The sequence below is a fragment of the Natrix helvetica genome (assembly GCF_964273705.1).
Source record: "Natrix helvetica genome assembly, chromosome: 9".
Classification (NCBI taxonomy): domain Eukaryota; kingdom Metazoa; phylum Chordata; class Lepidosauria; order Squamata; family Natricidae; genus Natrix; species Natrix helvetica.
Genome location: NC_138560.1, coordinates 7939993 through 7965183, shown reverse-complemented (window position 1 = coordinate 7965183; position 25191 = coordinate 7939993). Strand labels below are relative to the sequence as shown.

The following is a 25191-nucleotide window of genomic DNA, read 5'->3' as shown; positions in this document are numbered from 1 at the left end:
GCCTGTATGCTTTAAACAGATAAACTACACATTTCTGACATTAATATTAGTATAATGTAAAAGTTAAAATAACCTAATGGTAATTCATCAGTTTTCCTAGTACAAAACCAGATGTGACTTGCGGTTGTCTGGCTGTGATGGGATCACCCCTCTTCATGGATGGCAATCTTGATAGTTCTGCTTCTCCTTTGCAAAGGAGTCTTTCTGCAAACAAAAAGGAAAGGAAATGCCAGGAGATGCAATGTGGTTAACAGGTTTTGTGCTCGTTGACCTCAAATACGGATCTGTGAAATGACACTATTGTTCAAGCCAAGTGTGAAGCATACAAAGAACGGCTGCAGAATTTGGGATTGGCTAGTCTAAAGAAAAGAAGAATTAGGGGCAGCATAACAGTATTTCAGTATTTGAGGGGTTGCCACAAAGAAGAGGGGGGGGTCAACTTATTCCCCAAGCTCCAGAGGGCAGGCCAAGAAGCAATGGTTGGAAATGAATCAAAGAGAGAAGCAACCTGGAATTAAGGAGAAACTTCCTAACACTGAGGACAATTAACCAGTGGAACTGTTTGCCTACAGAAATCGTGGGTGCTTTATCACTGGAGGTTTTTAGGAAGAGATTTGACAGCCACTTAATTCAAATGGTATAGATTTTCTTGCTTAAGACGGGAACTAGATGACCTCCAAGGTCCAACTCTATTCTATTTAGGTGACAAGACACCATCCAGCTCATAGAGTCGGAGAGCCTTTCTTCCTAAACCGGAAGTACGCTCTAGGAAGGGCTTACGGTTTTCCGCTAGAAAGCGAAAGAAGCTCCGGAAGTTATCCTGTGACCACTTAAGTGTGCGCCGGAAAGAAGAGGGAGTGGGCGTCGGATGCTACTAGAGTAACCGGGCCGGACTGAAGAAGTCGAGCCATGGCGGCTCCCGCGATGCCCCCGCCGCCGCCGCCGCCGCCGCCCGGAGCCCCCCCTGGGGTACCGGGAGGGGCTCTTGGGCCAGGAGCCGTTGCGGCGGCGGGAGGCGCGAAAAGCGGCGAGGAGAGACTGAAGGAAATGGAAGCCGAGATGGCCTTGTGAGTAGAGGCCTGAGAGGAGCTTGGTGTATTCCGGTGGTTTATGGAGCTCAGCCTTTCGGGTGACGTTGTATTACGTGCAATCCTATAATCCCCAGTTCTGAGACGCGTTTCCCGGCCTTACGAGATCTATAGCCCCAAATATCGGTCAGATAGTTGGTAGGTTGGGTGGGTGGGTGGGTGGGTAGGTAGGTAGGTAGATGGATAGATATAGATGGATAGATAGATGATAGATAGATAGATAGATGATTGATAGATAGATAGATAGATAGATAGATGATAGATAGATAGATAGATAGATAGATAGATAGATAGATAGATGATGGAAAGAGGGATAGATATAGATGGATAGATAAATAGATTGATAGATTGATAAATGATAGATAGATAGATAGTTAGATAGATAGATGGATAGATACCATGGATGGATGGATGGATGGATGATAGACATACAGCAGAGAGAGACAGACACACAATGATAGATAGATAGATAGATAGATAGATAGATAGATAGATAGATAGATAGATGATAGATAGATAGATAGATAGATGATAGATAGATAGATAGATAGATAGATAGATGATAGAGTATATAGACAGACAACAATACTTCATTAGCCAAGTGTGATAGACACACAACGAATTTGTCTGCAGGGCATAAGCACCCAATATACATGCAAAACAACAAAGTAATAATCACTAATATCAAAATAATAATAACCATAATGACCATACCAATAAGAGAAGGTAGTGGAACATATGAAAAGAATAAAAGTAATGCAGCCCTATCACATAGGTAAATTTACTTAGACATAATAATAAATAATACATACTTAGACGTAAGATAGCACTGTGGGCATTGGAGCCCTTTGCAGGGTCTTTGCTTAAAACATCCAAAGTAGGATAATTTGAGCTTGGATTAATTTATTCCATGGTCCATTGGTTTGTTTTCTTGGTTGTCCAAGGTCAAGACTTTTCCTATCCTGATTTCTTAAACTGGGAATACCATGGCTTGCATGATTCTAATCTGATCTTTGTAGGTATAGACACATCACAGCATCTGGATAGCTTTTCCAGGGCTTTTATGGTTGTTTTACCAAGTGCTCATCTGTGTGTTTCTTGAACTGCTTGTTCCTTTACTGTTGATTGTTCATGTTAAAAGGCAGAAGATCTCCACCACTAGGTATCTTTGCTGCCAGTTCTAAGCCTGGTTGTTCTACCTGTTGTCATTAGTTTGGTCGTCTTTATGTTTAATTTTAGTCCCATGCTCTTTGACTTGGGGGAACAGTGAAAAATTGAGGATTTCTTTTGCCTGTAGTTTTAAATATTTTGAAACTTGGATAAAAGATAGATGAGCATCCTAGGAAACTGAGTTGGGAATCTACAACAGCTTGGATAAGCTGTCTGAGTATTTATCCCGACTATTTCCCAGTTTAGATAAAGGATCAAAATCTCTGTCTGCCTATCTGACATTTTGTCACTCTATGGACCAAAATGTCACTAAGTGTCATAGTTCAGTGGGAATTTAATTTTGTTTTTTGAATGCTTCAGGGAAGAAACATAAACCTAATCAGGGAATAAAGCCAAACAACTGATTCTAATTGCTGTTGAGATGAAAGTGAAGTGTTTGAGTGTTCAAAAATGTAATAATGCCTCCTGATAATTACTTTTAGGTTTGAGCAGGAAGTGCTTGGAGCTCCTGTCTCTCTGCCTCCTGTTGCGTCTGTGGTAGAAGCTGTGCCAGTTGCTCTAGCAGTACCAGCGGTAACTGCAGTGCCCCCTGTTTCTGTCATCCGACCCATCATTGCTACTAACACTTATCAACAGGTGAGCAGTTTGTTTAATTAGATTAGATTAGAATTCTTTATTGGCCAAGTATGATTGGACACACAAGGAATTTGACTTTGGTGCATATGCTCTCAGTGTACATAAAAAGAAAAGATACATTTATTTGTATTCTTTGTAACGCAGGAAGTGCTAGAATGCTTTCGGTGGAAAATTAACATCAGTACTACATTGGCTTTGACGTTGTTAATTTTTGTACATGACTATTCACCTTATTCTGCTACCATCCTTTCATTTTATTATCCTCATGCCCTCCAGGTCCAGCAGAGCTTGGAAGCCCGAGCAGCAGCAGCTGCCACAGTAGTTGCTCCTATTGTGGCTCCGCCAGTGCCATTTGTAGGCCCAGGTATGGTCAGTTCCAAAGCGTTTGGCTAAACAATCATCTTCCTGTCCCCGCATTAACTTCATCAATGTCTTTAAGTGAGAAAGATTTTATTTCTGAAAGAATAGAGGTGCCTCACTCCAATTTAAGTAATAGCGTTTATTGTACCTGAGAAGCTCTTGATTTTAACTCTTAGAATACTGTTTCCAAAATATTGATTTAAGAAAACCCCAAAAGGAGAAAAAAAAGAGAATTAGAATAAATCAAACTAGGAACTGAAAACAGTGATGTTCAAGAATGCCCTGTGCTATTAAGCTGCTGAAACAAATAATTTTCATCTGGTTTAAAAATATGGGTCAGGTTAAAAGTAATAAACAGCATTACAAATTGAGCCATTGATCAGAGTTGAGCAGATGCAAAAGAACATGTCTTTAGTGCCATAGGTGACAACATAAGGTGAACTGCATAGGGCAAGTACAGTATTTTCTACTCCAGGAATTTAAAACTTTCTTCTAACCTGCCAAACAGTTCTATTGTACATGCATTCTCCATCAATTTTTGATTTGTGGTAACATGGTTACAAAAAGCAAGATGGACTGCAAGGGAATGATCAGGCTGGTTGAGGCGGGACAGTCCCCATTCCTCCTCCTCTGCACCTCACTTAGAAACCAAGTAGAGCTAGGCATCCCTGTTCCCAATATGCAATCTCAATGAACTGCAGGAAGAGTTGAGTTTTCTAAGAAAATTACTTGTAAAATAGAAACCATTTGCTTCAGAAGGAGAGTTTTCGAAGTATTTATTTTTCCTTCCAGCAGTTCCTCCACAACGTCCTCCCATTCTCCGACCAACCTTTGTGCCTCATGTCTTACAGCGGGCAGGTAAGCTTTCCTTTTACTTTTTACGCCCAGTGGATGGCCAGAGCCTGTATTTTTCTTCCACTGTCTTTCTTTTTTTTAGGTGGCCCTCGGCCCATGGCAATGCGCCCAATGCATCACCAGCCCATGGTAGGGCCTCCAATGCCAGGCCCTCAGGGCCCCCCAATAATGATGGGTCCACCAATGCAGAGAGCACCTGGTCCACCCCTTGGGAACATAGGACCAATGCGACCTGGTCCCCCAGTAAGTAACTTTCTCTTTTAGAGCAGGGAAGGTAGCATGAGCTATGCCAAGTTTTGAGACCAGTTGTAAGGTGGGTTTAGAATTATATGAAGAGGGTTTGTCAGTATAAATTAAAAGAGCGATACATGTACAGATGTAGAACAGGCAGTCTTCCTTCTTAATGTCTGTTGACTGACTGACCCTGTTCCTTTTGCAAAGGAGCTGCAGATGTACTCCCTGATGTAGCTTATATTTATATGACTGTCCACCTCACAAGAACATAACTTTTAAATTATCTACTATTGGTTTTTTAAACGACATTCAGAAATCTGAGAATAATTCCGCATGTTCAAGATTTCGTCTGCTGCTGAATATTTGAATAGTACTGGATTTTTAACTTTTAATTCCTGAAATGTATTAACTTTGGGGTTTTTTTAAATTAAAGAATATTTCTTACAGAGTTTAATTATCTTCATGTTTTTTCACTTTATACTGTGTCTTGTTATACTTGTTGTTCATTTTGGTTACATTTCAAAAAGGAGTAAACCATTTTTAAACAAAGAGTTTATGGAGCATACGGTGACTGTTCTGCTCCTTCTTTGACTAGGTGGGGCCAGGTATTTCTGTTGGCCCTTTGGCTCCACTAGTCTCTGTGCCTCGTCCGGTGGTGGCCCCTCCCAAAGTCAACCCCACAGTCATCCAGGCGGCTCCTACAGTATATTCCTCTCCACCAGTGAAAAAACAAGAGGTGAGTGAGTCTGGTTAAATTCATACTCAAGTCCGTTCTCTTTCCAACCTTCTTCTTCACCTCCAAAGAAAGGAAAATGGCTTGGAACCATTGAGCTTCCGTAGAGGATCATAGGAAAACATGGTCTCCAGTAAGTATTGCTCCTGGGTCCTGAGCCTCCCTGACATTTTCCCTCTGCTCCCTCTGCAGGAGGAACATCGAGAGCCTCTGCCACCTGTGGTGGAGGAGAAAGAACCAGTTGGGGCTGAGGAGCCCGTGATAGGCCCAAGTATGCCAGAAGCAGACCTGAACCCAGTCGTGGAGTCTCGGCTACCATCGCTACGTGGGCATGATCTGGCACCTACCCGGGGGAAGCGACCCCGAGGAGCTGATGCTGGATTTGTTCCTGTGGAGGTAATTGTTCTGACCGAGGCTTCCCAAGAGCATGAAACAAACTCCATTGTGTCCTGCAAACTCCACTCCCCTTTCGCTCCTCTTTTATTTCCTCTGGGAGGGGCCATTCATCGTCCACCTGTGGCCTTACCCCCAAGTCGACCCCTGTTTCTTTAGCTGTTCCCTTCGTCTGACAATTCTGCGCATGCGCACACTGGGAACAGGCTCCAGCTGTTCCTCTGCCTCACTGATATCTGACTCTGAAGGCAGCTGATAACTGGCATATGGCTCTGGCCCTCTCTCTGTCTCCGACACAGAGCCCTCATCAGAGTCCTAGACTCCAGGACTGGCCCAGGTTCCTCCTCAACTGTCCAAATCTGCTGCCAGATCTGCTGGCTGCTGACGGGCCACAACAGTAATGAACTGTGGTCATTTTTTTTTTTTGCAAATGAGTAGTTTCCTCTTGAAAGTCCTTGTCCTATTTGTATGCTTTTCTTCAAAGGTGTTGAGAGCTATGTATTTCTGGGATGGAGGGAGCACGGAGGGGGAAGAGATATAGACCATCTTCCCCACAACCTTTTGAAATGAACCAGTTTGGTGTTGTAGTTTAAGGAGCTAGAATAGAAACCAGGAGACTTAGGCATGAAAGCCAGATGGAGGACTTTTGCCTTCTCTCTCAGCCCAACCCAGCTCATCTAATGATAAAAGATAATGTTGATGCAAGACTTATATATAATACTAGTTGATAACCTGGTGTTGCCTGAGTATTTATTTATAGGGGGGAAACTTTGAGGAAACTCAAGCCTCGGAGTCTTCTTTTGTTGGGGGTGTTACTTCGAACCCTGACACTGTTTTCGTTTCCTATGTGTTGTTTTACTCTCTAGCCTGCTGGGCCAAGGACAGCCTTCAGTTTCAGATGTGCTCTTCGACACAGGTTACATAATTGACATGTTCCTCTTTGCCCCCCTAGCCGGTCATGGAGAGCACGCCTGAAGACAAGAAGAAGACAAAGCAGGAGAAGTTGAAGCGCTGCATCCGTACTGCAGCTGGGACCTGCTGGGAAGACCCCAGCCTTCTTGAATGGGACGCTGGTGAGCATCCAACTAGAGTGGGCAGACAGTGGGTAGACGGGGGGGGGGGGGCGAAAAACCCCGCCAAATATAATGATTCCTCTTCTGGAGAGGCAAGAGCCATGAAAAGCTACAAAAAGGACTTTCTTGAAATTCTGATTCATGTCACCTTTTATGTATGCAGATTACAATACAATACAATAGTAGAGTTGGAAGGGACCTTGGAGGTCTTGTAGTCCAACCCCCTGCCTAGGCAGGAAACCCTATACCGTTCCAGACAGATGGCTCTCCAACATCTTCTTAAAGACTTCCAGTGTTGGGGCATTCACAACTTCTGGAGGCAACTTCTGTTCCACTGATTAATTGTTCTCACTGTCAGGAAATTTCTCCTCAGTTCTAAGTTGCTTCTCTCCTTGATTAGTTCCCACCCATTGCTTCTTGTTCTACCCTCAGGTGCCTTGGAGAACAGTTTGACTCCCTCTTCTTTGTGGCAGCCCCTGAGATATTGGAACACTCCTATCATGTCTCCCCTGGTCCTTCTTTCTATTAAACTAGACATACTTAGTTCCTGCAACCGTTCTTCATATGTTTTAGTCTCCAGATTGAAAGCCTTTTGTTGTCTTCAGGACTAAGCAAGGACCCTGCCTTCCCCTTCTGTCCTTCCTTCCTAGATGACTTCCGGATTTTCTGTGGGGACTTGGGCAACGAGGTGAACGATGACATCCTGGCCCGTGCCTTCAGCCGCTACCCGTCTTTCCTGAAGGCCAAAGTCATCCGGGACAAGCGCACGGGCAAAACCAAAGGCTACGGCTTCGTCAGCTTCAAAGACCCCAACGACTATGTTCGCGCTATGCGAGAAATGAACGGTACGTGTGAGGCTCCCCGTTCATTGACGGGGAGGGTAGAGCTGTCCATTTCATCCCGAGAGCGTATCCTGCTCAGGTCCCGTTGAAGGGGAGAAAACAGAATTCGACTCCCATCTAAAAATGAAGTAACCAATGATTAAAAATGTCCTGTCTTTCGAGGAAGGGCAAGAAAACCCAAAACATCAACTGGCTACTAAGTCTAACCACAACTTAACTCCCAATCTAAAGTATAGCTCCATACAAAGTCTGCTTAAAAAAAGAAGAAGTGTGTGCTACATTGCATCTGTTTCATTTTAGGGAATTCAGGTCCATTCCCACATTGCAGTTATCCTTTAATGATGTGATCCCTACATAAGGATAAAGCAGGGTTTGTTTAACTGGCTGATGGAATGCACCCCTGTAGCCCAAGTGATCTCTAAGCCATTAATTATAGTTTCACATTCCTCAATAGCAAAGATAATATGACAGATAACTCCATAAACCACACAATCACTTGGGTGTACTGTGTTAACTCAGTTGACCTAGTTGTGCAGGTAAATTACATTTGCCAACTTCATCGCGATACCAGGTAATTGCGGACTTCACTTCCCCTTACAGCTTCCCTTAGATATTAGGGGTACTTTCACCCCAGGATGACAGGAGCTTGGCTTAATACCTGGCTTCAGCAGATGGGCATCACATTAATTTTTAAGAGAAAGAAGGACCAGGGGAGACATGATAGCAGTCTTCCAATATCTCAGGGGTTGCCACAAAGAAGAGGGAGTCAAACTATTCTCCAAGGCACCTGAGGGTAGAACAAGAAGCAATGGGTGGGAACTAATCAAGGAGAGAAGCAACTTAGAACTGAGGAGAAACTTCCTGACAGTTAGAACAATTAATCAGTGAAACAGCTTGCCTCCAGAAATTGTGAATGCCCCAACACTGGAAGTCTTTTAGAAGATGTTGGATAGCCATTTGTCTGAAACGGTATGGACTAGAAGACCTCCAAGGTCCCTTCCAACTCTGCTATTGTATTGTATTGTATTGTAAAGTAAATTAAATCACCAGAGTGGATTTGATTTAAATCAACTCCATTTAAATCACGATTTAAATCACTAGTAAAAAGGTTTGATTTAAATCAAATGATTTTTAAAAAGCAACTGTCATCTCTATCCTGCAGCAGGTCTTCTGACCCGCTGTTGACTCACCAACAGTTCCAATATTGCAGAATATACAGCCTCATGCTACAGAGCTAAATTCCATTTCGTGCTGAATAAACTAAATTATTGATGTATCTTAAATAGAAAACTTATCTTTGGATAGATTTTTTTTTTCCTCCAAAAACATTTTATTAAAATAAACTTGATAAAAAATTTTTTTTAAAAAAATCCGGTTTACATTTTTTTAAAAAAAGCAAATTGTTTTTTTAAAAAAAAATAATTTTATTGTTTTAATTAAACAAAAAAAGCACACAAAAACATTCTTCATTACATCTTCCAGAAAGTATGTCGATTGGTTACAAATAAATTTCGTGCGTTACTACAATCATTCTTTATACTTCATTCATATTGAATTGTAGGTTTTAAATCAAAAATCTTTATACCCTCAATATACCATCATTCTCATTTAACTATATTTGTTTAAACGTCCTTTTGTCTAGAATCATTTATATTTATATTACAATAAATCTAGACAAAAATTTATTGCTAGAATTTATAAGTACCCAGGAGAGATTACATCTTTTCAAGTTGTTTTTTTTTTAAATCATCGATTTTTAATCCATCCTGGTCCTCCACCTTCACGCCGTTTCTTGTTCTTTTGCGGCAGGAAAATACGTGGGCAGCCGGCCCATCAAACTGCGCAAGAGCATGTGGAAGGACCGTAACATCGACATTGTGCGCAAGAAACAGAAAGAGAAAAAGAAGCTGGGCCTCAGGTAAAGGTCGCTTGGGCTGTGCTTCAACCATCACCCAAAGCTGAGGAACTGGGCCTGCTGGAGAAGATGCAGATTGTGAGAACTTGGGCAGTGGAGAGGGGCTTGGGATAGGACGGTCCCCTCCTCCCCGGCCTGAGGCTCGCGTGCATGGAGGTGTTGTGTGTGCTTTGCACCCCATTCCCCAGACTTAACTGGCTTTCCTGGTTCGATAGTAAGCAACCACAACAGTGTCTTCTGGGTGTATTTTGAGGAGGAAAATAACTTTTGTGCTGAGTCAATAAACTTATGCTTCTTCTTTTTTTTTTACTACATTTAACTCTTCTTGTTATTTTTCCCTAAAGAATCTTGTTTCCTTGTGGCTACCTTGATTTTTCGGAGTGGTAGTGGTAAAAGTCTGCTTATAGATCAGTGTTTCTCAACCTTGACAACTTGAAGATGTCTGGACTTCAACTCCCAGAATTCCCCAGCCAGCGAATGCTGGCTGGGGAATTCTGGGAGTTGAACTCCAGACATCTTCAAGTTGCCAAGGTTGAGAAACACTGTTATAGATGCTATATTTCCAGAGACAGCCAGTTGTTGGGGAAGTCAAGGGAAAGAGTTTGATGGCCTTTGGAGTCCTGCTTCGTAGGTTTCCAAGAACAGTCCTGATACTCTCTGTAGTAAATTGGGTGCTGGACCAAATATGACCAGAACACGACATTCATATTAATCCTAGAAGTTTGCAAAACGTTATTTTCTGGAACATCCAATTTGTCTGTTTGAAATTGGGTAGATACCAACCTGAGCCTGTTCCAAGAATGGCTGAAGTCAGGCTCCCTTCCCAGAATACTCAGATTACGCCGTAATAGAATGTTTCCTTACTTGCTATATGTTTAAGCATATTGGTGAGCAATGTTATCTGCAACCTCGAATCGTTTTTAAAAAGACCCTTGGAATCAAGGTGGATTTGATTTAAATCAAACCCATTTAAACCACGATTTAAATCACTGGTAAAAAGGCTTGATTTAAATCGACTTGATTTAAATTCATAATTTTTAAGGAGCAGCTGTCATCTCCGTCCCGCAGCGGCTCCTCCTCTGATCCGCTGTTACTCCAAAAGCATTTTATTAAAATAAATGTGCTTTTTTAAAAAAAAATCCAATCTAAATTTTAAAAAATCCGATTTAGATTTTTTAAAAATCCAATTTAAATAAAAAACATCTGATTTTTTTTAAATTTTCTTTTTAAAAATTCTTTGATTTTTTTATCCCCCGTTTGAAATATTCAACTTGATCAGAATACACAAACACTATTCTTTCTGGAAAGGTCATACCAGGAACTTAATTCACACATCACCCTAAAAGCACACAGTCATTGGTTTTACAGAACATACTAATGCACAATCAGACAAACTATTTGGAGCTAAGTAAAATGGTATGAAAGTGGTAGGGCAGGGGTGTCCAAACTTGGCAACTTTAAGACTTGTGGACTTCAACTCCCAGAATTCCCCAGCCAGCAGAGCTGGGAGTTGAAGTCCACAAGTCTTAAAGTTGCCAAGTTTGTACACCCCTGTGGTAAGGATATAGTATGCTTGTCACTTCGGCCAGTTTGCATTGTCCTCCGGGAATGTTGGGGGGAAAAAATCTATCGATTCTGTAGACCCTCGTTTTTCAACTCTCGTGTGTTAGCTGTGCTGTTGACTCTGGTCATCCACAGCTTGGCATATCTAGTTAAAAGAATTACCATATTTTTCAGACTATAAAATGCACCGGAGTATAAAACCCACCAAGATTTTGAAGAGGTAAATTTTTTAAAAAAGCTTTCGCACTCTGCAGGCCTCCGAAACCCTCTGCATGCCTCGTTTTTGATGAAAAACGGGGCATGCAGAGAGTTTGAGAAGCCTGTTATTTTGCTCGTTTTTGCCACGTTTTTCCCCAGGAGCACTTTGCAAGCCTCCCAAGCCCTCTGCACGTCCATTTTTGTAAAAGGGGACAGGGTTTCAGGAGGCCAAAAATGTATTGAATGTATAAGATGCCCCCAGATTTTCATCCTCTTTTTTGGGGGGGGGGGAAAGGTGTGTCTTATACTCTGAAAATTACGGTAGGTGGTGAGTAAGGGTTGAGTTGAAATGGACACAAAAATGGCTGCAATCCTCCGCCACCTTCCAAGAGAAACACTGAGGTTGGGGACAGGAAGCATGGATTAGCGTTCAGTTGAATACAGATGTGTCAACTTGGTCTGCATCTATCAGAGATATGGTAGACAGTAGAAAATGTTTGTTGTTTTCAGTGAGAAGGGGAGCTTTTTGAGAGAAGGTGGGGGGGGTCAGAAGGGAAGCAACCTCCCCCTCCCCGCCCAGCGGTGGCTGCTGCATTGTTCTTTCTCTTTGTGCTCTGCGTGTCTTAGAGGAGGTGTTTGTATTATCCTGCCGCTGAGCAAACAGGAAAAGCAGCCAAAGAACAGGAAGCAGATGGGAGAAGCTTGGAAAAGCAGGAGCTTTGACCCTAATTGGGGAGGAGATTTATGGGGGGCAGGCAGCAGCTGTTCAGACAGATGAAATTCCATTCACCAAACAAATAAGGTGGAGCAGGAGGTGGAAGGGGTTGAAAGATTACAAAAAGCTCAAAAATTTCCTTTGGGTTTAACTAGCTCTTAAAGAAATGTAAAACGGCTTCAGAAGATGTTCATATCTAGTGAGAGAGGCTATATAGTCTAGCCAGGCCTACATGTCTTTTTAAAAAAAATAAAAGCAGAAAACAGTTCCTGATTTTTGAAAGTCCCCAAATAAGGTGGTCCCGTTGCCCCACATCTCAGCTGACGGAGGTGGTGTCTCTCTTCGTTTAGCAAGCAATCTGTGAGTAAATTTGGGAGATTATTTGTTGTTAAAATGTGGGACAGGTCAGCTTTCTTGACTGCAAAGTGCCCACAATTTTCACATTTCCGTACAATGCAAACATAGACTGGGATTATGTTTTAACCAGATCTCCCCAAATTCCTAGGGTAGAGGTTTCTATGACCTTTAGTGCCTTCCTACCAACTGGGATTATATCTTTAAACCAGAGTTTCTCGGGCCTTGGGAACTTGATGGCTGGGGAATTCTGGGAGTTGAAGTCCACGCATCTTTTAAGTTCCCGGAATTAAGAAATAGCTGGTTTAGGTGAAAAGCTTTAGGGAAATAGTTTTGAGGATTAAATCTGAAAGAGTCTCAAGAATGGATGGATATATACCCTGTTTCCCTGAAAATAAGACCTCCCTGGATAATAAGCTGACACAGCATTCCATCCTTCCGAGGTGGGTAAAATGAAAACCCAGATTGTTGGGTGCAATAGGCTGACTCTGTAAATCGCTTAGAGAGGGCTCTGAAGCACTATGAAGCGGCATATAAGTGCTATTGCTACCACGAGGTTCTTCAATGGCAGCCGTCTGCAGCAAACCTTAACGATGCCAAAACGATGCGTCCCAGCATCACAAAAGTCTGCCGTCCCCTATTCGTGTCCTAACCTCTGGCGCAAATCCAGCGCTCGCAGCATTTGACGATGTCGTACATTGTGGTCCTTGCACTCTCACAGATGTTGCACGTTCCTCACATTCCTTCAAGGGTATTTTCCCCCACCGTCACCCAAGTGTTCCTGTGACTCGCCCATCAAATCCACAGAGCTTCCTCAGTTAAATCACAACACAAACTTTTAATACACAGTAAACAAGTACAAAACAATGGAGTTCTAGAACAGAGAAGTGGGGTGTGTGTGGTTGCATTGGGGAGGGAAAAATATTCACAAAAGTTAAGTGCACTACTATACATCTCTGTGTTGCAGAAGGCAGTTAAATTGCTGCAGACGTGATTTTGTGGGCTACAGACACTATCCTGGAGTTGCATATTCGGGTAGTCCTTGGCATCCGACCATTCGTCTGATTACCCAAAGTTACAACAACACTTTTTTCAAAAGCGATGGATGATCTTTCTTTTCCACGCTTTTATAGCCACTGCAGCATCCCCGTGGTCATGTGATCAAAATTCAGACACTTGGCAACTGGCAGGTTTGGATGACGGTTGCAGTGTTCTGGGGTCATGCGATATCTTTGGCGGCGGCCTGACAAGCAAAAGTCCGTGGGGAAGGCAGACTCATTTAATAACCCTGTTTACTAACTAAACAACTGCACTGATTCGCTTAACAACTGCGGCGTGAAAGGTGGTAAAAAGGGGCAAAACTCACCCAACGATGGTCTTGCTCGGCAACAGAAAATTGGGGCTCTGTGAGTTGAGGGCAACCTATACTTCACATGTTGCAAATATTGTGTCCATTGCCGATACTGAAAATGGATTGACTGTATTGGTGTAAAGCAGGGGTATCAAACTCAGTTTCATGGAGGGCCGCATCAGGGTTGTGCTTGACCTCTGGGGTGACAGGGTGGGTGTGGCCAGCTCAATGTCACTCGTGTCAGGGTTGCCTGTGGCAACCTGAGCGCTTTGCCAGTAAAAATGAGCTCCTGAGCTCCGTTTTAGGCTGCAATGGCCTCCTGCAACCCTCTGCCAATGAAAACGGCATTCGTCTGCATTCCTCCCAAGCTCCGTTTTCGCTGGCAGAGGCACCGTGGGCCAGTCCTTCGCTGTTTCCAGGGTGGTTCCCCAGGCCAAATCTAAGCACCCTGCAGGCCGGATGCAGCCCCCAGGCCTCGAGTTTGACACCCCTGGTGTAAAGGAATAATTACTGAGTAACACCCACCCCCTGGCTCCTCTCCATTCCTCCTACCTGGCTGGGGGTCACTATATCTTTGGAATGCTATAAATACAAAGGTTTGTTTAAATCCTGATTTATGCACAAAGAGAGTGTACATACATCAAGATTGCGAAATGTAAGCCATTTCTTCCACCAGGCAAAACAGTCCTACCTCCCAATGAGTGAATTTTCAGCATTTGAAAACTAGAAAAATAGTTCTTTAAACCCTGGGGGAGAAGGATTTTTTAAGAGAAGCATCATCATTGATAAGAACTATTTAGTAGCAGAGCGATCTGTCTTGGGCAGTGGTGCGTTCTCATTAGAGGTTCTCAAAGAGGGACAACGTCTGTTCTGGGAGCCACAGGTGGAGGATGTCTACCCTGGATGGACTTTGTCTAGATGGCTTCTGAGGCCCCTTTCAGATCCATCATTTCATGATTTGTAGAGAAGCTCTTAAGTGAAATGGGACCACACCAGGACACGTTGGTATGCGAGAGGTAACCTTCCCCCTTTGCTCTACATCAGTGCTTCTGACCCTCAGCATCTTTTAAGATGATTGGACTTCAACTCCCAGAATTCCCCAGCCAACGTGCTGGGAATGGTAAATTCTGGGAGTTGAAGTCCACGCATCTTAAAGTTGCAGAGGTTGAGAAACACTGTTCTGTTGGAGCAACAGAATAGTCTCTATACACGCAATGGCTTGTTATACCATCGCTACCTGACTATTTGACTTGATACCCATAGGATCATAGAGTACTCTGCTACTGCAGCCTAGAGGTGTTGGATTCCAGTGTGTATAATAATAATAATAATAATAAGGATGAGGTATTCCTATAAATAGAAAGCTAGTACAGTAACATTACTGTTAGTTTTAAAATTGCAGGTAGCTCTTTCTAGAGAGGAACATCTACAGCCATGTTTTTGCTGTTGAGTCCACCCTACAGCTTCAGTAGTTTATCCGCTTATTGTGCTTCCATTGAGCCATCCATATTATGAGTAAAAGTCCATCAGAGTCCATTCAACCTTCCTCCCCTCCCCTTGTCGTCATATGAAACTTTCTGAAATTCCAAGGAAAATTAAATTTTATAAGAGCAAACAGAATTACAGTTAACTTTTTGCTTCTTTCTTTCCCCAAGAACTTCAATCTTTGCCAGTCTGGTCCAATTGAGATGCATTGGAACAATCATTCCTATAATTCCAAAAGAGTAAACATTTTTAACTAGCTAGCTGGGAATTATGGGCTTCCTAAGTCCTCACCTCTGGAATGTCCTAGTTTTGTGAAAGCGAGTCTGTTGAATTTGGTCCTCATCTGAAATTGAATTTGTAAGAGTTGGTCTCCAAACTGAAAATGCTTCAGAAAGCCCTCCTAAAAACATTATCACTAAAGGGACCTAAAGAATATAGGTGCTTAAGGGGGAAAATTCAGAAAATCTCCCTAAAATACTTAGGGATATACTGGTTTAAAATTGAGAAAAGTTCCTGGAATTCTTGCTATCCCCCATATGTTTTAATAAATCTGGCTAAAGAAAACTCCGAAATATTTTGGGAAGGCAGCTCCCAAAAGCCTTCTAGTATTGCAACTTAAGTATTTTAATGGCTCACAGCAGCACCAGAGGGAAAATGATGGACATTTGGGCTTAGACAGGACTTTGACTTCTGAAAAGATTAAAGATGACTGTAATGCAATCGTTAAAGTAATGTTTCACAACCTTGGCAACTTGAGTAGATGTCAAACTCCCAGAATTCTCCATTCAGGATGCAAGACCAGCATGCTGGTGGTGGTGGTGGTGGTGGTGGTGAGGGATTCTGGGAGTTGAAGTCCACACAACGTCAAGTTGCCAAGATCGAGGAACACTGGCTTAAAGTGAGAACCTCATCCTTGCCGCTACTTCACATACAAAGAAACATACCACTCCTGCTTCCATAATGTACATGGTGTAATACTAGATGGAGGGTGGTGGGGGTGGGGAATTAAGTAAGCTGAGGCAACTCATCTGTGTCTCCTATAATTCAGAGATCCAGGTTATCTCTTCAAAATTCAGGTGAAGATAGCACAAAATCTGGTAAAAGTCTTCCAGCTGAAGTCCAGGAATGAATTAGATGATCACACAATTGTTTTTGATAGTGCAGCAGAACAGCGCCTGCTGGTGGCGGGGAGTAGTATTCCCCCCCCCCCCGCCCTCTTTATTCATGATGACCACGAATGCGTTCAAGATGATATTCCCCGTATCCCAGTTTCTGGGTGATGGTGGTGGGCGTTTGTGTAATTGCGATCTTCTGGTAGAAGTTCAGGTAGCTCCAAGGACTTTCTGGAGATTAGAAGAAAGAGCCCAGGTGGTTGGTAGCCTGCCTGGACACCGGGGGGTTCGGATAGAGATTGCCCCCTGTGGAATTCCAATACGGGGCAGGTGGGCCGAAAAAACCTGAGGACGAGGCTGGCATCTGCGTGCTGTGGCCCAGGCCGAAGCCCATCTTCTGCTGGTGGTAGGGGGGCAGGTAAGGCAGTTCCGTGTGGTGGTATTTGTAAAGGGCTGGCTCACCCGGTTGCCCCTGCTGGGCTTGGTTGATGCCCTGGAAGTCGAACTTGTAGGCGTAGCGTTTGCCATGCACTTTGGTCATGATGTTCTTGTCGTAATAGTAGCGCAGCGCCCGGCTCAGCTTGTCGTAGTTCATGTTGGGCTTGCTCTTGCGCTCGCCCCAACGTCGCGCCACCTCATCGGGATCCGTCATCTTGAACTCACCGTTGGTCCCCTCCCAGGTGATGCAGCTGGCATTGTTGCTGTCTGAGAGCAACTCCAGGAGAAATTGCCACAGCTGGATCTGACCGCTACCTGTTGGGAGTAAGAACAACTCTTTGAGCATCAACGTCCGCTTGTTCCCAGGATGACCAAGACGCTCACACTCCAACCCACCTTCTGCTGGGCCAAGAGAGATCTTAGAGGGCTAGTTGGCAACCTTCCCAAGTAGACCAGACATGTCAACGCAACCGGATGAGCTCATTCTACTTTTATTTTAAGTTCTACGTTCACAAAATCTTGCAAGTCTGAAAGTTGAATTCTCCCACCGTCAATCGGTGGATGAAGTCTCCCGTTTCCATTGGCTGCTTTTCCAGGCTGAGAGAAGGCATTTTTTTCTCCGGCCTGACCGCTGGATGCTAAATGCTCCACCCCCCCAGGACAAAAGTTGGATGGCTCACCTGGATTTGCCAAGCGGCTGCTAGTGGGCCCAAGGACTTGGTATGGATCTACTGGGAAGAAGAAGGAAATAAGAGGAACTCAACTTGGATACAGTTGAGTGTACTGGGTGCATCGGAGGGGATCCCCTCCCCATCTCTTCCCCCGTATTTGGAAGAGTTCACAAATTCTCTCTCCTAGCCCTCTCCTAGCTGCTACGATAGCCCTCCGGCTCAGGCTACAATCCAGCAGACTAAGTTGCAACCGACAACGCGGAAGTCTTAACGTGGCTCTACCTGCTAGCTTGTCACCCTTGCTTTTTAGGAACGGTGAGTACAGGTAATTGGCTATCCCTTTCCCCTCTCCAGATGAAACGAGTGTGTATTAGTCTCATTGCCATTCTTCTGGCTAAGCAGCTAATTTCAAAGCAATTCATTTGCTCCCGAGATACCAAAAGAAATAAATACATAGCACAAACAGAAGCTGTTTTCCTGCCGGGCGAGGCACACCAATATTTGCCGGAGCCTTAGGCATCGTGCCCCTGGTAAAGGCGGAGGAATGTAGGCTCTATGTGACACGCCAAAGAAAAGCAGAAGGTGGTGGAGGAGAAGGAGCCCGAGGTATCGGCCTACCAGGTGCCATGCGTGTAGAATCCGGGATCCGGCTCACTGTTTGGATCTGCGGTGGGGAACCTTCAAAGGAAGGAAGATGAAAATAAGCAGAACGCTATGATGCCATTTCTTTAGTCGGGGATATGGAAGCAAGGATCCCTTCAATCTACCCACCTGTACATTATAGAGCAGGGGTGTCAAACTCAATCTCACTGAGGGCCACATGAGGGTTGTGTTTGACCTTGGGGGGGGGGGCTGGGGTGAATGTGGCCAGGGTGGGTGTGACCAGCTCTACATCACTTGTGTTGGGGGCACCTGTGGTGGCCAAGTGCTAAGGCACGACTTCCCTCAGACCCTCTCTCACTCTCATAATCTTCCTTCCTTTCCTTCTTTTTGTTCCCTCTTCCTTCTCCTTTCTTTTTCCTTCCCCTCTTTCCTTCCTTTTCCTTCCTTTCTCTCTTCCCTTCTTTTTCTTTGTCTTTCCCTTTCTCCTTTCCTGTCCCTTCTTGCATGCTCAAATGCAAAAGGGGAAACATTTCCTCCTTTTAGTTTATTTTGATAGGCCTCTGCCAGCGAAAACGGAGCTCGGGGGAGCTGGAAGAGGCACCCTGGGCTGGTCCTTTATTGTTTGTTTGTTTGTTTGTTTGTTTGTTTGTTTGTTTGTTTGGATTTATATGTCTTCCTTGGAAAGCACTAATTACACTTCAGACAACTCCAGAATATAGCATGATTTGATTTTACCTTCCCTAATACCTGGATATGCACACTACAATGATGAGGTCCACACAAGCTACCTAACTCCAGTATAGCCCAATCTACCATCTGGTGTGAACCCAGACACAAACTTAGCTCACACATGCTAAGCCTTGATTGCCTTTATGGAACAAACAAGAATTGACTTGAGTTTGCATAACGAAATCCTGGAATGTAGCTTGCAAATCATGGTAGGCAGCTTGGCACATTAGCAATAGCTTAGCAGTAGCACTTATTTATATACCGCTTCACAGTGCTTTACAGCTCTCTTAAGCGGTTTACAGAGTCAGCCTCTTGCCCCCAACAATCTGGGTCCTCATTTTACCCACCTCGGAAGGATGGAAGGCTGAGTCAACCTTGAGCCTGGTGGGATTCGAACTGCCAAATGGCAGGCGATTTGTATCCTGCAGTGCTGCATTCTAACCGCTGCTCTTTTTACACTACACTAAACCAAACTCAGATAAATCGCAGGACAGTAGAATTCAAGGGGTACGAGTGAAATTAGGAGCGATACCTTTGGGAGTGGTGTTTACCGCACTGCTGCCCCAGCTGCTTCTTCGGATTTCATCGTAGGCAGACTCTACATCAAATGAAGAACCCAGATGGCATATTAGGCAAAACAACAACAATAACAACAACACCATTTAGATCAGGGTTTCTCCACCTTGGCAACTTTTAAGATTGGGTGGACTTCAAACTCCCAGAATTTCCCAGCTAAGTTGCAAAGTTGGAGAAACGCTGATTTGGATGGGGAAGAGAGAGACAACAAATTCAAAGGCCTGACATCGCAGGTCATCACATGACCGCATTTGATTTTACAATTCTTTTTGCAATTTTTTTCTGCGGTGGTTGTGAAGCGAACCCATTGTTCCCCATGGGGCTTTTTTTTTGTTTTTGTTTTAATTTTTTTGGCTGCAAACCAAAAGGTATAAAATGAGTGAGGAGCTCCCGGGGTCAACGGTTACTAAGAAAGCAAGCAATCATTACCAACTTAGCCTCACTTCCTCTTCTCACCCTTCTGCCCTTGGAAATGAGCCTGTGGGTTTCTCTTGGCAACTCACCAGATTTGACTTGGACCCTGGGTGGTGGAGGCGGAGGAGGCTGCTGGGTGATAACTGGCGCAGATGGATAAGTGAAAGTGGGACTGCCTGGCAGAAGAAGGAAGGAAAACAAGAAGGAATGGTGAGAAAAGGAAAAAGGCCCGTTTTGTTTCAATATCACTCCCCTTTCAGAAAAAACAACAACAACATGCAAAATGCAATTTGCAGAAAGTTCCAGCGATAGAGTAAATGACCAAAGTTGGTGTTAGCATTCTGCATGCATGGTTTTTTTTAAAATAATGATAAACCAGGTTTATGCAAGGCCAGCAGTGTTTTGCTTGCATAAGTAAACAGGTTTTATGAAGGGATTCAGACTGAGGCAGTTTGATGTAGTGGTGAAGATGCTGACCTAAAACCTAGGAGATTGTGAGTTCTAGTCCCACCTCAGCATTGAAAGCGGTTGAGTAACTTTGGGCCAATCACCAGGGGACGGTGAGTTCCACCTCAGCATTGAAAGTGGTTGAATAACTTTGGGCCAATCACCAGGGGACGGTGAGTTCTAGTCCCACGTCAGCATTGAAAGCGGTTGAGCAACTTTGGGCCAATCACCAGGGGACAGTGAGTTCTACTCCCACCTCAGCATTGAAAGCGGTTGAGTGACTTTGGGCCAATCACCAGGGGACGGTGAGTTCTAGTCCCACCTCAGCATTGAAAGTGGTTGAGTGACTTTGGGCCAATAACTCTCTCACACTCTGCCCATGTCACCTCACAAAGTTGTTGTGGGAAAAATAGGAAGAGAAATGAGTATTAGATATGTTCACCCCCTTATGTATAAAGTAATAAAGGTGCAGGATGAACAAAAATCTAATAAACCAATTCTCCAAATTTTGGGATTCAGATTCTCACCATGCAACAGAGATAACAACTCTTTTCACAGAAACTTGACATCACATTCCTGGTTCCCCCCCTCCCCCGAGCTTGTTCATGGTCTTACTTTGGCGCAGGTAGGTGAGGTGGGACAGCAAGATTTCGGTGTTGTAGGGAGAAGTGAGGCGTAGGAACCCTTCCTTCCCAAGTTTGCAGAGCTCCTTTCCATCGATGTGCTGAAAGAGGCTGGTATCGATGTCCGGAAGGCCATACTCCTTCACTGCCCAGTCCAGCCACTGACGGACGTGGTCGCAGCTCCAAACACCCGGGTCTGTGAGGGAGAGAGAGGAGAGATCGGAGTAAGAAGCGAAGAGGTCCATGGCCAGTGGCTTAAAGCAGGCCTTGGAAGCTGCTAGTTGGGGTGCAACAGGGAAGGCATGAGATCCGGTGGAACAAGACGGAATCTTCAAATGGTGGTGGACCTATATCCTCTACCAACCTGCTGGAACAATGACCTTCTCCTCTCTGGATGAAGAAACGGGAGGACTACGCTGGTTGGGGTATCCAGTTGGGTAGGGCACTTGGGATGTGTCGACCGCTGCCTCCACTTTGTTCCTGCGGGTGGTACTGCATTCCACCGGTGATTGTCTGCTGGGGAAGAAAGAGGTAGATATATAGGAGAAGGGCATGGCCACAAGGCCACAGGGCTGCATGGCTGGCTGGGGAATTCTGGGAGTTGAAATCCAACTCAATTTCTCAACCTTGTCTGCTTGAAGATATGTAGACCTCCAACTCCTGGAATTTCTCAGCCTGCATATCTGGCTAGGGAATTCTGGGAAGTCCACATATTTTCAAGGTCTAATAAGGAAACAAAGAAATAAATAAGTCCTAAATCTGGATTGCTTCTCTCCAAAGCTGCTAACCTGTTGGAGCAATTGACTTGTTCGTTCTCCTGCTTCACCATATGGCCTCGGCTATTGACCGGGGATGACCACGTGGGATCTTCCAACCCTGGCTCTTCCTTGCTCCCATAATCATCCACTGGAGACACCTCGGTCTTCAAGAGGTGTGAGGAGGCAAAAGATGGGTCGAAGATGGACTGGTCCTCACTTACAACCGACAGCGCCTCCTGCAGGAGAAGGTAGGGAAGTAACGGGAAAAGAGCAGAGGAACGATTAAGAAAAATCAGAGGAGATCATCGACCCCATTGGACTGAAGAGAGATCAAGTCCAATTTCTGGTTGAAAAGACCCTAAACTTAGTATTAAAAAAAATTCGTTCTGATGCTCCCATAACATGCCACATCCAAGTTAGCAGTATTGTTGTTTAATGCGACAGCATTGCTCATTTATCGCCTTCCCTACAACCTACCAAGCTGCAGGCTTTTGAATGAAGGATCTGAATTCAGGATTTAGTTTTAACTTCCTGGAGGCCTGAATGGAAATCACAATCTTTCCAGGCAGGAAATCCACACCCGGTTATTCATTTCCGGCCCTGTTCACTTAAATGGGAATCGAGTCCGTCACTTGCAAATTACTAAGAAACCTATCGGCGGGTCCAAACTGACCTACAGATTCCTAGACTGGGTGGACCCCCCCAAAAAACGATTGATCCCAACAAAGAATGAGGAGGAGACAGCAGAGTTAGGAGCTGCCTGCTGTCAATTTCCACTGTTTTCCCCCCCAACCTTAGCAATTTTAAGGGCTCTCTGGACTTCAACTCCCAGAATTCCTCAGCTAGCATGGTGGGGATGATGAGATCGAAGCTCTGATTATTATTATTTTTATGCAATGCACCTAGAAAAACAGTCTGAGCTTCAGTTGCACCATTGCCGTTATGAGCTTGGCCACCCTCTGGTGGTCCCATCGTGGCTGCCATCTTGACTTTTCTGACCACACCTGTCCTCCAAGAATGAAATGGAAGGAGCTTTTTACATTGGAATAACAGAGTTGGAAGGGACCTTGGAGTCTTCTAGTCCAACCCCTTGCCTAGGCAGGAACCCCTACACCACTTCAGACAAATGGTTATCCAACATCTTCTTAAAAACGTCCAGTGTTGGAACATTCACAACTTCTGTAGGCAAGTTGCTCCACTGATTAATTGTTCTCACTGTCAGGAAATTTGTCTTCAGTTCTAACTTGTTTCTCTCCTTGATTACCTGGGGATGGGGGGCGGTGACGAAGGAGGGAGACAACATTGCATACAGAAAAGAAAATGAATATAGAATATAGAGTCAAGGGATATAGCTAGTCCTTGACTCGTGACCACAGCTGGGACCTGAATGTTGCTCAGAAAGGTGGTTGTTAAGTGAGTTGTACCCCATGTTACGGCTTTTTGCTGCAGTCATTAAGGGAATCACGCAGGTGTTAGGCAAATCCATCTCCCCCCTTCGACTTTGCTTATGGGAACCTCCTCGGAAAGGTAGCAAGAGGAGGTCATGTGACCTTGCAACTCTTCTAAATACCTGCTGTTCACCCAGGTCCCAAAATCTGATCACATGACATTGGGGGAGGTTGCAACGGTTGGAAGGACTAAGTGAGTTTTTTCAGCACCATTGAAGTTTTGACCAGTCATTAAACCAATGGTCATAAGTCAAGGACTTCCCATGGCTTAAAGCTCGCCAGTTTCTTTTATTTCTTTTCCTCTCTTACCCTTTTATCTTTCTTTCTTTCTTAATATTACATAGCTGACGTTTTCCAGGGCCGTACGATGTGATTTTTTTTCACCTCTCTGCCTTGTCTGCTGCTGGGATTCCTAGGCAGTGACACAACTTTGGCACAGGAAATAACAGGGAGCTGGCAGCTATACAGCTCAGTCGAGAAAAGAAAAAGAAAGAAAGAAAGAAAGAAAAAAGAAAAAGAGATGGAGGGAAGGTAGGAAAAAGAGAAAGAAAGAAAGGGGAGAGCCGGAAGAAGGAAAGAAAGAGATGGAAGGATGGGAAGAAAAAGAAATAAAAGAAAAAGAGAGAAAAAAAAGGAAGGGAGGAAAGAAAGAAAGAAAGGGGAGGGAGAAAAGGAAATAAAGAGATGGAAGGATAGAAAGAAAAAGAAATAAAAGAAAAAGAAAAGGGAGGAAAGAATGAAAGAAAGAAAGACAAAGAAAGGGGAGAGAGGAAAGAAGGAAATAAAGAGATGGAAGGATGGGAAGAAAAAGAAATAAAAGATAAAAAGAAAAGAAAAAAAGGAAGGGAGGAAAGAATGAAAGAAAGAAAAAGAAAGAAAGAAAGGGGAGGGAGAAAAGGAAATAAAGAGATGGAAGGATAGAAAGAAAAAGAAATAAAAGAAAAAGAAAAGGGAGGAAAGAATGAAAGAAAGAAAGACAAAGAAAGGGGAGAGAGGAAAGAAGGAAATAAAGAGATGGAAGGATGGGAAGAAAAAGAAATAAAAGATAAAAAGAAAAGAAAAAAAGGAAGGGAGGAAAGAATGAAAGAAAGAAAAAGAAAGAAAGAAAGGGGAGGGAGAAAAGGAAATAAAGAGATGGAAGGATAGAAAGAAAAAGAAATAAAAGAAAAAGAAAAGGGAGGAAAGAATGAAAGAAAGAAAGGAAAAGAAAGAAGGAAGGAAGGAAAGAAAAAAGGAAACGAAAGAAAAGGGGAAAAAGAAAATGAAAAGAAAGAAAGAGAGAGGAAAAAAGAAAGAGAGAGAGAGAGAGAGAGAACGAAAATTCTTCAAGGCACAGATGGTAAAAATAAATATATTCCATTGTTCTGATGAAAAACTTGCTCTGGGTTATTGGCCAAAGTCTGCAAAGTTAATGTATTTGATAGGTGAAGAACTGAAGCAAAATATGACACTGTCCTGTACGCTAACTATCCAGTGGCCTGACTGAAACATGGCAAGATCTGCCCCCGCCAGTCCTTGAAATAAAATCGGCAATAGCAAGAACCTCCAATTCCGTAATTCAAATAACAGTTAAACGCGCAGGAGCTCCGTTCGCTTCTGCATCCATCCTTCGGACCTGTCATGAAATTCAGGTGCAATAATCCGCCAGACGAAAAGAACTGCTCAGCCCTTGCCAATAAGGCTCTTTCTCGGTTTAAATCACAGAACTGGGAGGTGGCCCTAAGGCGGAGGCTGCAATCATTGAACCCACTTAACTAGGTTGCCAGGCTAACTCACTTTCTACGTGCGCACAAAATAGTTATTCCTAAACAAACCCTGCAAGCCTGGATTAATTTGCACAACACCCTGAGCTGCAAGCCGATGAACCGAAGGGAAGATGGTAACCGAGATTTGCATAACGCACACATGGAGTTGTGAGGTTTCTAGCTAATCTGGGTAACAATTTTGTGACCAGAAAGCCAGCAGCAGTTCTGGCTTTGAGATTTTTACATAAATATGGTTTTTTTAAAAGATTCTTTTAAAGAGTCTTTAACATTTAGGAAAGGTACAAGTAAATTTTACCTTTTAAGATAATGCTTTATATCGTTTGGATCATTACGCGGGTATGCCTCCCGTGATGAATGCAATTGGGAACAGAATTTCCATTGCTAAGCGATGCTGTTAAGTGACTTTTATGAATAGTTTTTGGGGGGCCACTGTTGTTAAGCAATTGTTAAGTGAATCACCATGGTCATTAAACAAATCCCACTTCCCCTTATTGATTTTGCTGATCCAGAATCCAGTGGGGAAGGTTGCACATGGCGATCACATGGCCCTTGGATCCTGCAACCGCCATAAATACACACCTGTTGCCAAAACCCAGACGTTTGATCATATTATTAATGGGGATATTGTGAGGGTCGTAAGG

The 25191-nt window shown here is 43.8% G+C and overlaps 2 protein-coding genes across 8 annotated transcripts in view; one reads left to right on the top strand and one right to left on the bottom strand.

Annotated features, from left to right (window-relative positions):
- The first annotated feature begins 652 nt into the window (after window positions 1-652).
- RBM42 (RNA binding motif protein 42) lies at window positions 653-9613 on the top strand. Of its 2 annotated transcripts, none has more exons than XM_081962086.1 (10): window positions 653-1067; window positions 2741-2894; window positions 3171-3258; window positions 4050-4112; window positions 4192-4352; window positions 4939-5079; window positions 5269-5472; window positions 6422-6542; window positions 7193-7387; window positions 9194-9613. In XM_081962086.1, exons 1-10 carry the CDS (start codon window positions 910-912, stop codon window positions 9304-9306), a joined length of 1398 nt encoding a protein of 465 aa, XP_081818212.1. In that variant the 5' UTR covers window positions 653-909; the 3' UTR covers window positions 9307-9613. The 2 variants fall into 2 exon arrangements, with proteins under 2 accessions (XP_081818212.1, XP_081818211.1); XM_081962085.1 differs by having other exon boundaries at window positions 654-1067; window positions 4047-4112.
- A 6324-nt stretch (window positions 9614-15937) lies between these two features.
- Window positions 15938-25191, bottom strand: part of LOC309396581 (retroviral integration site protein Fli-1 homolog) — a 26906-nt gene continuing 17652 nt past the window's right edge. For 2 of the 6 annotated variants that reach the window (XM_081961812.1, XM_081961817.1), the window contains exons 2-9: window positions 21367-21572; window positions 20943-21094; window positions 20571-20774; window positions 19598-19684; window positions 19051-19116; window positions 17805-17864; window positions 17196-17246; window positions 15938-16830 (exon numbers count right to left, since the gene is read on the bottom strand). In XM_081961812.1, the coding sequence (XP_081817938.1) occupies window positions 16316-16830; window positions 17196-17246; window positions 17805-17864; window positions 19051-19116; window positions 19598-19684; window positions 20571-20774; window positions 20943-21094; window positions 21367-21572 (1341 nt within the window). In that variant the 3' untranslated portion in view covers window positions 15938-16315. The remainder of the gene's footprint in view (window positions 16831-17195; window positions 17247-17804; window positions 17865-19050; window positions 19117-19597; window positions 19685-20570; window positions 20775-20942; window positions 21095-21366; window positions 21573-25191) is intronic. The other 4 variants (XM_081961814.1, XM_081961813.1, XM_081961815.1 and 1 more) reach the window with 4 other exon arrangements.

Coding starts and splice junctions, on each gene's coding strand:
- RBM42 (XM_081962085.1), top strand. CDS start 910: ATGGCGGCTCCCGCGATGCCCCCGCCGCCGCCGCCGCCGCCGCCCGGA. Junction 1,068..2,740: donor ATGGAAGCCGAGATGGCCTT/GTGAGTAGAGGC, acceptor AATTACTTTTAG/GTTTGAGCAGGAAGTGCTTG. Junction 6,543..7,192: donor CCTTCTTGAATGGGACGCTG/GTGAGCATCCAA, acceptor CTTCCTTCCTAG/ATGACTTCCGGATTTTCTGT.